The 14,130-nt window shown below is 41.2% G+C and overlaps 1 protein-coding gene across 1 annotated transcript in view; it reads left to right on the forward strand.

Moving 5' to 3' along the window:
- Nucleotides 1-14,130, forward strand: part of si:dkey-34e4.1 (carboxyl-terminal PDZ ligand of neuronal nitric oxide synthase protein) — an 82,567-nt gene that overhangs the window by 49,463 nt on the left and 18,974 nt on the right. Inside the window, exons 8-10 of the mRNA XM_050053398.1 lie at nt 5,373-5,534; nt 8,660-8,861; nt 11,960-12,290. Coding sequence (XP_049909355.1) covers nt 5,373-5,534; nt 8,660-8,861; nt 11,960-12,290 — 695 coding nt within the window. The remainder of the gene's footprint in view (nt 1-5,372; nt 5,535-8,659; nt 8,862-11,959; nt 12,291-14,130) is intronic.

Below are 14,130 nucleotides of genomic sequence, written 5' to 3' on the forward strand. Positions count from 1 at the left end.
GGCATCTCGCCATCCACAGCCACCTCTCGTTGACCTGCTTTCTTTCCCTTAAACAAGCTGTGTGTGTTGCAACACTGACCTCACCTCTGTCTACAGGAGACCAGAGAGAAAGGTCTCTGTGTGTTCAGCTCTCAGTACTTTGGAGTTTTAGTTTAGTTTCCCTCTTGCGTCCTGTTCTTACTTTATTTTACTTACTGTTTGATGTTCGCTATCAGCCGTATTAGTTTTTGTGCTGCTTCAGAATAAAAGATTTAGATGACAAAATAACGGGACTTTTATTGTGAAGGATCTATAGGAAATTAAATGTGTTTATCACTGAATGTGAAACTTTGTTAGCAGCTTTTCTTCAGCAAAGACAAGTTTAGCCACGGATCAGCTTGTTGCTTTTAAACATCACTTAAGACAAACCACCATCAGTTAAAGACACACCTTCAAGCAGGTAGCACTGTTATAATGGAAATACAAATCCCTGCCGCGCTGGGCTGATGGCCCAAACCAAACCAAGCCAGCCCGTATCTGCTGAAAAGGGGTAAAAGTCCCCCCACCTCTCCTACACACTACAGACAAACACACTTTATAGTTGGTGAGCCTCTTTTTGTGACATTGTTTTGCATCTCTTGTAGTCATAATGCATCTTTATGTGTTTTTGAGTGTATTTGCAGTTGTTTTGTGTCTCTTTGAGGTCATAGCATTGGTTATGTACCGTATAGAGAAAATCCGTCTGTCCTTTTATTGCAATAAAAACTTTGCGAGGACCCATTGTGCTATTAAGTTTGTCCTCCATATGGAAAGTAGAAGCTACTAAACTAAGCTAACAAGGTTACGACTAGACAGTGGAAGCTGGTTTGCCTAACTTGCTAACATTAGCACTGATTCCCACCAGACTACACACTTTTCAACTCTGTTACTGTAACACTTGCTGAGTCATCGGCTCAGTGCTGTGTTATAAAAGGATGTCAACCTAATTTTAAATGACTAACTTCAGTCTAGCTTTATCATCAGCTATTATTATTCAATAATCTTTTGAATAGAGAGGACCTAGACGGGGGAATAAACTGACTCATGTAAACTCTGTATTTTGTGGGAAAATTAAACCATGTTTAATAGTCAAATTGAATAATTCAAAGCAAACACAAAGGAGTCCCCGCACAAACAATGGGGATCAGGCATTAGTCATCAGCAATACACATCCACAGGTCATTCACATTTCAGTCTGGCTGATGATTGCTTGACTGAACATGCTGCTGCTCTGCCCCACTCACTGGAAACAGGCAGTGCAGAGAGGCACAGCTACTGTGAGCAGGGAGTGTACATATACTGAGAGGTATTACGGACTGTCGTTAAAGAGAATCTTTGGTATTTTCTAACCTGTTTTCTCATGTTTTTATGTCTAAGTGACTAATGGAAAAAACATTTTTAAGATTGGTCCAGTATTTAAAGAAAGAGCGGCTATGAAACAGGCTGCTGCGTAACTACTCAGGGCATGTTCGCACCTTCAATTTACGTCCACTGAAAGTGCTTGTTTTTGCCACTTACAGGCTCAAATTAATATAACTGTCTGTCAGAGGAATAAAACATTCTTCTTTACCTTTTGCTTGATCCAGTATGTTTGTAATTGTGTCTAACTAAGTCTTGCTCAAGGAGAAGTCTCACTCTGAAGTCACGAGAGTTGATTTTTTTGCAGAAAGACAGTAATTAGCAGACTGGATCAAGCAAAAGGCAAAGATAGATAGATGTTTTATTTCACAGTAGGGATCCTTAATGTTGTGAAACACTTATAATAACAATCCGAGCCTGTCAGTGGCAAAAACAAGCACTTGAGTACATGTACATGAAGATGCACTCATGCACCAGTGCTTAATTGCAGCTCATTTTGCAGCTGCTGGCTGCAGCACTCTCTGGACCAGACTTAAAGATGTTGTTCCCATTAGTCACTTAGACACAAAAACATGGGAAAATTGTGTCCAGGTTGATAAATACTGAAGTTTCACTTTAAGGGAGAGGAGGTAAGGGTTGGCTGATTTGTTGCTGGGGACATTAAAAAAATCGCCAAGGGTGGCTGTAAAAGTTGCTAAACCCTAGAAGCAAAATTGCCAAGTTGGCAGCACTAACCGCTGGAATTTATGTGATATTACAAACTATTTTTAGTCGTAGTCTTTGGACAGCTTAACCTTACTACACTGAAATGTAAGGGCAGTCTCACATTCACAAACTCAGCTCATGAGCACCACTTTCTCATGAGAGTTAGTTTCCATCACAGTTGTGGTGGAGGTTTATCCCTGACACCAGGGGCGAGGTAGCAGCAGCAGCATCCACATTTTAATGATTACATTTTTTTTTGCCCCAGACTGCCTCTGTCTTTTTAACTACAGGAAATTACTTCTGATGTGATTCATTGCTTTGGCTTTAGTGGTGTTTTGATGCTATAATCCATGCATAGTGCTGCCAAATGGCTCATTGACCTAAGGAAGTACAGTACAGTGCTTTGTCATCTACTGCAGTACCTGACCAGATCATTGACTGCAGCTGTCCATGACTAACCACAGTTGGCAGCAGATACTGTAGGTGTGAAATAAAGCGGTCATGCTTGCATGAGGTAGAAAGACTACATTTTTGTTTCTCTGTGTTTGAGATTTAGCACACTTTAAATCCTTATGAAGTTCAGAGCTGACGATTATCTCGCACGAATATTTTCAGTGTGACAGGATGAAAAGATGCAAACATGCAGGCTCTGGTGTGTCATGATGCTTTTCCTTTGGATTTGTCTCCATAGTGAGAGTGGTAGACACTGCTGTTATCAAGCTGCTGAAAGAGAGAGAGCGTTGGATTGGAGTGGGGAACCTGAATATTCCTGCTGGCTGTGAAAGGGGGACACTTAATCCCAAAAACCCCAGTCTGTTCTCTTTGATTTCTGAGAAACGCCACCATAATCCCATTGAGGGGTTCACGAACATCTGCTCTATGGAGATAAGCAAGGAGAGAGGGAAGGAATAAGAGAGAGGAGGAAAGAAAGAGATGGAGGGAGGAATAATGAGAGATCAGGATAACAGGAAAAAGACTGGCCAAAAGATAAACTACACAAGATGCTATAAACAGGCACCACAAGTGTGGACAAAATAACAGAAGCACTTCCAAGACCATCTGAGCTGTTGAATTGACTGAATTTGAGGTCTGCTACTAATGATTATTTATCATTATCAATGAAAAGCCCTGAAAGCACATTTTCTCAATGAGCTTTTTACTGTAAACAGAGAGCAAAATGTTGCGGCAGAGTTTGAAATGCGTCACATTTCTTATATTTTCTCTGAGCTTCTCTGACTGGTGGAGCAGAATGGTAAGCGGCCAAGAAAAAGACAATGAGGATATTAACTGACATTGGCTCATATCAATCGTGGCCCTCGGAACTGATTCAAATACAAATCGTACCATGAGAAATATAGTATGGCTCTTCAAGAAATTGATATAACATGGTATCGTGATAAGACTTGTTACTAACACTCCTACTAAACATGCAACTGCACGGTGGAACAGTGGTTAGCATTGTTGCCTCACATTGAGAGGGTTCCGATTTCACATTGTGGAGTTTGCATGTTCTCCCCGTGGGTTTTCTCTGCATTCTCCGGCTTCCTCCAAACACATGCAGGTCTATGTGCTGGCCCTGTGATGGTCTGGTGACCTCTCCAGGGTGTCAACAGCCTCTCACGCAAATGTCAACTGAGATCGCCTTCAGCCCTCCTGTTACCCTTAAGATAGTCTCGCTCACCAGACCTTTCTCAAGAAAAGAAAGGTCTGGCTGCGCCGACTCTCACTTTAACATTGGAGAAAAAAACGCTCTGGCTTTTTTTATTTCTTTCAACCAATCACAATCATTCTGGGCGGTGCCACAGCAACGGTGCGCTTGCAAAAATATTGCTGGGGGGAAACAGGTTTTGGTGTAACATGCCCACAAAAATATCGCCTACAGGACGCGATCCATGGCAGAAAAATGGCTACATCCCCGCAAGATCAAACACTGCAAAAGTTAGTAAAGGACGTGTTGAAAACCGCTACACAATCGGAGGTGGTAGGGCGGGACTTCAGCGGGTGGCTCGTTCCGCCCAATGAGAGGCTGATCTATGCAGCGAACTTCCGCCCACTCAGACTACCCTTAAGAGGATAAGCATTTACAGAAAATGGATGGATGAATGAATGAATGAATGAATGAATAGATATGCAACAAGTTAAGCTAAATAAAACACATTTGGTTATTATTCAATGATAGTCCAACACTCAGACACTCTCAATCTGCTTTATCACGACCTTGTGGGTGTGATCTGATCAGTTTTGATTGACCCTGACAGCCCATGGTATGGTATGATGGTAGGAGGTGACAGTTGTTCCTTTGCGTTTTGTATATGTCTTAAAGGTTTTGTAACTGGCAGCAATCCTAGATATTAAGTCACGGTGTACCTGAAAGATTAGATCATCAAAATGTATCAGATATATAATCTTTATGGTATAATTTTATGGTGCCAAATTAAAATGTACCTTCTTTTTACATGCATTTCAAATTATCTAGGGTAGCTGATGATGATACACTGAGGTCGAAGGCTCTCTCACTCATTTGTGGGACCTTCAGTTGAATAGGATGCACTTTATGGTGTACTCCATTGCCCTCTAGTGGTGTGATGTAGGAGTTACAGTGTATTTGTGTCCCACTGTAGAGAAAGTAAGTAGTTTTGCATGACAGCAGAAGCAATTTGTGTGATTTGTAGAGGTGAATTGTATGATTAAAACATACTTACACAATAAACCCATCTCTCTTGGTGAGTACTGATGTCCCTGAAGACAGAAACACACAATTGCTCTGTTCCTGCTATCTGTGAGAACACCGTGAAGTGTAAAGCTGCTTGGGGAATGTCCTATAAACATGAGTGCTACCAGAGATCATCTGGAAAATCATTTAAAAATCCAAGGAGGAAGCAGACTGGGAGAGATAAACACAGGCAGATAAAGGGAGAGTATGGTAATGAGCTCAGAGATTATTCCAGTTCTGATGAGGGGTTACAGTCGGGCTCCAGGGGGCTCCAGATCAGTGGGTCGCAGCCCTGCTCTCAGGGACTCTAGAGGACTGGGCGGTTTCTATCCTACTGGTTCGTTAATTGCATTCATCTGGTGTCCAGGGTCTAAAAATAGCTCCTATTATGTAGAGAGGATGAAAAACTGGCAGCACCATGGGTCCTGAGTGCCAACATTGAAGTCCATTGTGTCTTTGATGTTTTTTTATGTGGTTACAGTATGTGTCAGGGAATATGACGTGAAGTATGTTTTTTACAACCATTTTCTATCAGTAAAATGATTTATTTTTTCTCTGTGTGTTTGTCTGTGGTCAGGACTTTGATCGAAGGTCCCTCTTCACTGTGACGTCCCAAGGCATTACTCCCAGCAGCCCTTGCTCTCGCTCTCTCACTCCGCTGGCATCACAGCACTACCTGCAGCTTCTTCAGCAGCAGCTGCAGCAGCAACAGCAACACACACAGGTGGCCGTAGCACAGGTAAGACATACATCACACACCAGGGGTCATCAACTACATTTGTCTAAGGGACAGAATTTTCTAAGCGGGCACCGCGGGGGCCGGACTTAAAAAAAACAACAACAGAAAACAGATTTTTAAATAGTTACATGTCGGTGAAGATTCTCAGTCATCCAGGTCATTGTAATCCTGAGTGTTATATCATATGGAACTGGACTTGCTTGGGTTTCTTGAAAATGTTTCACCTCTCATCCAAGAGGCTTCTTCAGTTCTAACTGACTGGTGGGAAGTCACAGGCTTTAAACCCTGTGTAGATGGACATCACATGTGAGCATATGACAGTGACCTTAATGAGTTTAAAGCCTTCCATTCCACAACACCAGTCATGTAAAACGGAAAAAGCCTCTTGGATGAGAGGTGAAACGTCTTCAAGAAACTCAAGCAAGTCCAGTTGCCTCTGATGGAGCACTTTGGATTAAAATAGTCAAGACCTAATTAGCCCATCGTTGTGTTAATAATATTTTTATTAATAGGTGTTTGATAATATAATAAATTTAATTTGATAATTAAAAAAAAAACAAAAAAAAAAAGTTAAACAAGAGCTATGAGTTTGTCCCCATTTTGCATGAAAATATTTGCCTGGGTCCAGACCTGTGTGTGTGTGTGTGTGTGTGTGTTAGAGAGAGAGAGAGAGACAAAGAGAAGGTGGACTGTTGTACACAGTGTTTCTGTAAGTTAGGCTATTAACAACTTATTTGAACGTTGCTTTGTCGCTTTCTGATGCATCACTCCTACTTTCTAATAATAAGCTGGCAGATGGATTTATAAACTCTTAAGTACCCATGGATGGAATGCACATAAATGTGGATGGCAAATCGTTTTCTAAAGGCCTTGACACACCAAGCCGATGATTAGCTGTCGGTCAAAGCTGGGCTGTAGGTGAGCGTCTGCCACTCTCGTCAACCCCCATCAGCTTTTTTCTTTTTTGGCTGATTCAGCATATTGAATCGGTGAGGGGTGAATGAAATCACTCTGACTGGCAGTTCAGCTCAGCACAGGAGAAGTGAGAAAAGTCAATAAAGAGCTAAAGTCAAGGGGACTGAGACCAAAACAAACTTGTTACATAAAGTAAGATTATTTTTCTTTAGCCATTGAGCTCTTTAGCAGACATGCTTCCTGATGGTTTGTGTTATTGTTCACTGGTGCACGGTAAATATGCTTTATTCTTTCAACGTTGGATTGTGTTGTTAATGTACTAACTGGCTAACTAGCTTCAAGTTGGTCATCCAGTTTCCATTTTTTGAATCACGATTACAGACAATCACAGTCTGTTGATGGGAAGGGTTATTTCCTCTCACGCAGGTGCAGAATGTACGTGCTGTTGACTGTCACCTGTAGTGTTAAGGGTGTGCTCGTGCAGCTTTCCGGGACATGGCGACGTCAGGCGACGCTTCATTGCCACTAGTTCTCTGAAGTCGGTTTGGTGTGTCTGGGCCCAAATAAAATTATTTCCATGTTAATTGTTTTTTAAGGTGCTTTAATAACGGAAAAAACATTCTAGATACCTTTAAGACTGAACAACATTTTTTCCCTCTTCACATTTTCTGAATTCATAATTATTGTTTTGGCTTTGGTGGGCTGTGTGTGACCCTTGATGATTACTGTTATACACAGTGGACAAGCTATATCTTTTTCTGCATTACACCTACAATACAAGCTCAGATTTAGGGCTGCAACTAACAATTATTTTCATTATTGATGATTTTGATAATTGATGTGATTGATGAATTGTTAAAAAATGCCCATCACAACTACCTAGAGCCCAAGATGATGCCTTCACACACCTTGTTTTGTTTCAAGTCCGAAACCTAAAGATATACAATTACCAATGATATATAACTAATCACCAGAACCAGAGAGCTTTTTTAACTGTTTTTACTTAAAAAAATTACTGAAACAATTCACTTCTTACTGAAATCGTTGATTTTTATTTATTTTTTTGTCAATCATTAATCAATTTAGCTCCACATTTCTATTGCTTTTTCAAGCGCTTTCATCGATGAGATTAACATTTCTCATTGTCTTTGTTCTTTGTTTAATCTTTCGACAGGCTAATTTAAGATCAAGACTGAAACCCAATAATAAATATCAAATTAATTAAGCTTGATACTCACCTGTTTTCAGTGAAGCCAGTGCTTGCTGTGTACCTCTTGTTTTTCCAATTCACTCCATCTTCAATTTCAGCAAGCCTAGGTGAACCTGAGAGATTGATCTGGACTCATGGTGTGGATTTAGCTCTCCCAGTATGGCATCATTTATTACCATTACTTGGCTTATTCAGTGACATGTTCACACAGCTTTGTATTTATCTCAGTCAGCTTATGAAAACCTAAAGTATGGCATAAAATAAAACTGGAATTATTTTGTCAGCTAAACATGTGATGTTTTTTCTCATTAGAGCCACACAAAGACATTGTTGTAGCAGTGTTGTCACAATATTGACATTTATTCTACCCAAACCTCCCTTGGTGCACTTTTACTGTGCTCCAGGCCAATACATACACTAATACACACACTATTACATATTTAGGTAGAACAGTTTGGAAAATCCTAAAGCACAATTGAGCAGGATGGAGACACATTCGGGTGATCTTCATCTTGAGTTCATAGCTTTCCCACTAGGGGGCAGCTCCAACACAGTTATGGAAGAACAGCCAGTGCAGCATAATAAAATACAAGCGGTGCAACATTTGTAACTGAGCATCTCATGGGATACATCAAGCCTCCATTTATAGTGTAATCTGAGGAAGTGCAACACAAATGCATATTTACTTCAGTATTTCATGTCCGATCCAGTTGATTGCACTGCCACTGGAAATCATTAAAGTTAATTATCCGTTTAAATAGCCATTCCATCATCACTTTCAGTTTCAGTCTTGGGATTATACTGTGGTTATGGACAAGATTATGAGTCCATAATATTGTCAAAAACATATGATGTGGAGGCGTGAAGGTGATTTGGAATTGAGAAACGAGACAGAAAAAATAACTATTGAAACACACATCAAAATGGATAATGCATCTAGTTTTGCATACAAATCGAATCACATGCAAACATCACACCTCGCCCTTTGTTTCCACCACAGGTGCAGCTGTTGAAGGATCAGATGGCAGCAGAAACCGCTGCTCGGATGGAGGCTCAGGCCCGCGTCCACCAGCTGCTGCTGCAGAACAGGGACTTGCTGCAGCACCTGGCCCTGCTCGTGCAGCAGCTGAAAGAGCTGGAGGCCCGCTCCCCGAAAACACAGCCAGGACAGTCACAACAGGAGCCTCAGGCTAATGGACACAGTAAGTGACTGGTGGGAACAGTATGATCCCTCAGACGGACTCATGTCAGGTCAGGTTGCCTGTGTGCTGCCGTCCTTGTCACTGCTCACTCCTCTGTTGGTGTAGTCATACATGACACAAACCATGAGCCCTCACTGGCTTCCTGCCTGTAAACATCCCCTGTTGTGTCTGATGGGGCAGAAGCACAGCTGCCAGGTACTGAACTCTGCTCTGTAGGTGGAACAAGAGTGCCTTTTTTCCTTTGCGTCATCTGGGTGTCCTTAAACTGAGCATTTTGCTTTGATCTGGACTGAGGAGAAAGAACGGTATCCTTCAGGTGTGAGCAAAACCAAATTAAAGCATTGGTGTAGATACAAGTAAGGTTTTTTTTTTATCCTGAAGATGTCTTGATTACACCATCAAAGGAGGCACTTAAGTCAGGGTTAATGAGGACTAATGAAAAGCCCCAGTCAGTGTTAATGATAACGAATGAGGAACAAAGGAGAAGAGACTGAGTTAGTGCTCATGCATGTTATCTGGTCAGTTATATTGGGTCTTAATTTTAAATTTTACAAAGGCATCTTTGAATTTCATTTTTTTTATAAACTAATATAATTTTCTCTTTTTATATAGCTAACATTTCAAGTTTTTATATTTTAAAACTTTGTGTAAAATAAGTTTAATGCTCTCGGGTAATGTATATTATAGTCATGGCAATAGTTTAGCACAGTGATACTCAGTTTACAACCTGAGGGTCAAATCTAGCCTGTGATGGGGTGACATGTGGCCCCCAAACCATTTTCTAACTCACAATGAAAGTAAATTGGCTCCCACTGGGATTTCTTTTTTTTACTTTTAATGCAAATAAGGTGCCAGTGTGCATTAAAAAACATCAAAAAAGAGCTTGGGCTAAGCCCTGAATGTCCTCAATTCCTTGAAATGCCCCTGCATACACCATACCTGTTCAGGGCTGCTGTGACTGGCCCCTGGCCTCTTGTCAATTTGCAAAAATGGCCCCCAGACAAAGCAAGTTGAGTGTCCCTAGTTTAGCATTTTAGCCCGCTGACATTTGCTAATTAGCACTCAATACTACAAACTTAAGTTTAGGCTGAGCATTAGTTGGTTATGACACTAGCAGAGAAGTCATCAGTATTCATGCCCTCAGCACCAAAAACTACTGCACAAAATTCATGGTAGTCCATCCAATAATATTTGGGATATTTTAGTCTAGACCAAAGCGGTGGACCAGCGCCATTATGGATCCCACTGCTTTACTAGGTAGTGGGACTGGGCAGTGGCTGTGCTGTGATTAGCTAGTACTAGTGCTGTGATTGAGGAGTTATCGTCACATTGACACTTCAAGATTGAAGATGGTTACGGTTAGGGAACAAGGTCTTGGTTAGGGCAAGTACTAGCCAATCACAGCACAGTAGGGTGAGACTAGCCAGGAAAGCAGCAAGATCCATAATAGTGGACCAATCAACCAACAGATCCATCAAACCACATCGTTAATGTGGCTAATATAAACATACACTCCCTGAACACTCCAGTAGTTTCACCTGTACTGCTCAATGCAATCCAATACAACAGATTTGCCACAAATTCTACTTTTAGGAAGGTTATAAGGTTCAGTTTTTGTTGACACTGTCAGAGAGGTGTTCAGTTGTATGTTTATTCCTGAGGTTGTAGTGGTGGTGTCATACTGGACTGCATTATATTGAAAGGAGTTTCTAATATTCTTCCCCCTCATGTTTAGAAACGCCCCTCGATAAATTGGGATGTCAGTCACAACTGAACATTATTGTCTTCATAATGGTGGAATTTATGGCTGAGCTGTTGTATTGGATTCCATTGGATTTTACCGGTGTAATAAATTGGCCACTGAGTGTACATAAAAGTTAAAATGTAACTAAAGTTGTGTCCATTACAGGAAATATTTTAGAATGGGATGGTTAATCTCGATCTTCTTTGTTAATCTTCGAAATGATTAATATATTTAATAGGCCTGATAATTAAAATAAAGGGCCGTGCATCTGCATCACATTGTGTTAAACACTGTGCTCACTTTGTGTCGCATGATATGTGTAAACAACATATTTTTACATACAATAGCATCTCTACGCTAAATTAATAGCAGTGGATTTAAAACCACATTCTGTCCGCATTATCTCACATTTAACAGAATGTGTTCTCAGTGAGAGTTTTGATTGTGTTAACAACCTTTATTTTGATACCCTAACACACACACACACACACACACACACACACACACACATTGATACATGTCGTCCCAAAGGAGGATTTTGGAGGAGAACTATATTTACAGGAGCTAAAAGAACGGTCAGTGCCAAAATAATAATGAATAACCACACACACAGTGGGCAGAGCTGTGTGTGTGTTTGTTTATGTATGAATTAGGCCCGCACAATTAATTGAATATTAATCACAGATATTGTCTCCCCACAATTAAATGAACATGATCGACTGTGATATTGATGTTTACAATGTGTGCTCCGCTCATAGAAAACTCTGCTGCATATCAAATGAAGTGCTTCCTAAAATAACAGTCATGGCAGCTGTTATGCGGCTGCACACACACCCTGCAGCGTCAGCCTGTGGAAAACTTCTTTAAATGTTGCAACTCCAGTCCAGATTAGAAAAGTAATATACAACAGGGATCAGAAAAAATTTAGATCAAATGTCCGGAACAGATGGTGAAGAGCTAGTCTCCTCATCATTGGTTGTTTGGAAGTGTTTTGAATTTAGACTGCATGAGACTTGTTTCTGTGACGCAAAGTAACCACCTGAAAAAACAAACACCACAATCTGCAGTACAATGAATGCATGAAGGCCAAGAAAAATGACGTCACTCACTGAATTCCTGTCATTGTCCAGCGTCAACTCAGACAGCACATCATGTTTTATGCTTGTATTAATCATGTCAGTCCCTCTGATAGAAATGCTAATCTCAGACATGGCTGGCCTAAGTGCTCCCAGTGGCACAGTGCCAAATCCTCTTTTCTGTAATGAGAGTCAGCACTTAGAGAGATCTTTAGAAAAAAAAAAAAGCCTTTCAAAAAGTCTTTCAATTTTGTTGATTTGTCATTTAATTATTCCAGTTGGTCAGCTGTCACCAGCCAGCTCTGTGTCCACATCAGCAAAGGCTCTGTCTCTGAATCTGAAGAACCACTACAGCCAGACCCTGGACCAGCTCATCACCTCCACACCTGCATGGCCACTCCAAACCTCACCACTCTCCCCCAACCAAGTGGACTGCGCTGAGTCCTACCTGAACCTGCTCAACCTGGAGAACAGCACTGAACCAGGCGCGCCAGTCAATGGAGACCTGGACCCCTTTATCAGGACCAATGGGACAGCTGACAGCAAGGAGAGCCCCTGCAATGAGATCGTCCCATTGACGTTACGAAACTCCGCCAACATGGATGAAAAGTAAGACGACTGTCCTTGTGTTTATAAAAAATCATGTTTGTTAGTACTGTACAACACATAAAAACATCGTCAGTCGGCCTGCAGTGTGTAGTTCCGGCAGATCATTGCAATGATCGCATTAAAAAGAAATCGTAAAGTATTTTGGGAAATACATTTATTCACTTTCTGATGAAGGGTTCCCACTCTTTTTTAACTGTATATTCACAGATTTTTGACAAAGGGCAAACATTAGTATATTAGTGGATAGAAGAAAGTGTTAGCATTCCTGGAGTGTAAGAACCACACCAAAGGGACTGAAAGTCGACGATTTGAATCATCAGTCACTGATCCCTCAGTCGACTGAGATTCTTCGAGTTGAGCAGTTGTTTTTTTTGTGTCAGTCAATGTCCAGTGTTCCTCTGGGGACGTTTCCACCCACGGATTAAGCTGCGCTCCTCACTTTCATGCTGGTCTCCGATACAGGCAGCTGGTGACCCAGACCCAGGGTGAGTCTGAGTGAGACGGAGGCAGCTGCCTGAAGGAAGAGAGGCTTTGCCCGGTCAGGCTCAGAGATAAAATTACCTTCTACATTCTCTGGCTTTTGTTTGATATCTAGTGTTGGCAAAAAATCTTGTTCCAAATTTCTGATCCGTTAGTTCGGAGGACTAACCGGGCTTGTTTGCTATATTACGGGTATGCTGCTGTCAAACAACAGGCCCTGCTGACATCCATTCAAACTCTGAAACTCTACAAGGAATAAAAGGAACAAATAGTCAAATATTCAGATTGATCAGCCAAATCTGATTCAACTGACATATTTCTGAGTCAGTAACAACTCTATGTATTACGGTCAAAAAATATTGATAGTGTATTGGTAGTGCAACGTGACATTTTTAATATTAGTGTATTTGTCATTCCCATTTTTGTTTTCTTTGTCTTACTTCTATTTGAGAGATAATCATGCTCTACATTTTGGAGCTACAGTTCACATTGTGTTTTGTGGGAATTAAACATGTTAGCTAGCTGTAGTCTACAACTTGAGCCCTGTTTTTATGCCTCCGCGCTGGCTATAGGTTGTCCGTATGTACATAGGTCCATCCGTGCATCCTATTCTCATGAACATGATATCTCAAGAACGCCTTGAGGGAAATTCTTTGACACAGATTCCACTTGGGCTGACTTGGGATCAGATTTTGATGGTCAAAGGTCATGGTCACTGTGATCTCCATCTCATTCTTTTGAGTGCGATATCTAAAGAATACTTTGAGGGAATGTCTTTAAAGTTGGCACAAACATCTACCTTGACTTGACAATGAACTGATTAGATTTTGGTGGTCAAAGGTCAAGGTCACTGTGACCTTGACTCTGTCTCATTCTTGTAAACGCTATATATCAAGAACGCCCTGAGGGAATTTCCTCAAATTTGGCAGAAATATCCACCTGGACTCAAGGATTAGAATTTGGTGGTCCTTGGTCAAAGGTCAATGTCACTGTGACCTAGAAAAACATGTTTTGGCCATAACTCAACCAGGCATTCAACTGCAAGGCGGTATTCTGGTTTTTAGCCTATATTTGATTTAATTTTGGCAAAGTGGCGCCATTAAAGTTTGCCGAATTAGCTATTAACAGTTCTTGTTTGCAGTGTACCTAGGGCTTGGCGGTATACCGGTTCATACCGGAAACTGGTCTTTATTTTCGTTATGATGTGAATTTTTCATATACCGCACACTAGAGCACGGCTCGGCCCGCATTTTCCTGACTGAACCCGACCCTAGTCCGAGACAATTATAACCGAGCACGGCAGTAATGGAGCGGAGCCTGTGTTGCGTTCAGGCGTTGTCACATAAATAACAAATTCCAG

This window comes from Epinephelus moara, chromosome 9, assembly GCF_006386435.1.
Source record: "Epinephelus moara isolate mb chromosome 9, YSFRI_EMoa_1.0, whole genome shotgun sequence".
Taxonomy (NCBI): domain Eukaryota; kingdom Metazoa; phylum Chordata; class Actinopteri; order Perciformes; family Serranidae; genus Epinephelus; species Epinephelus moara.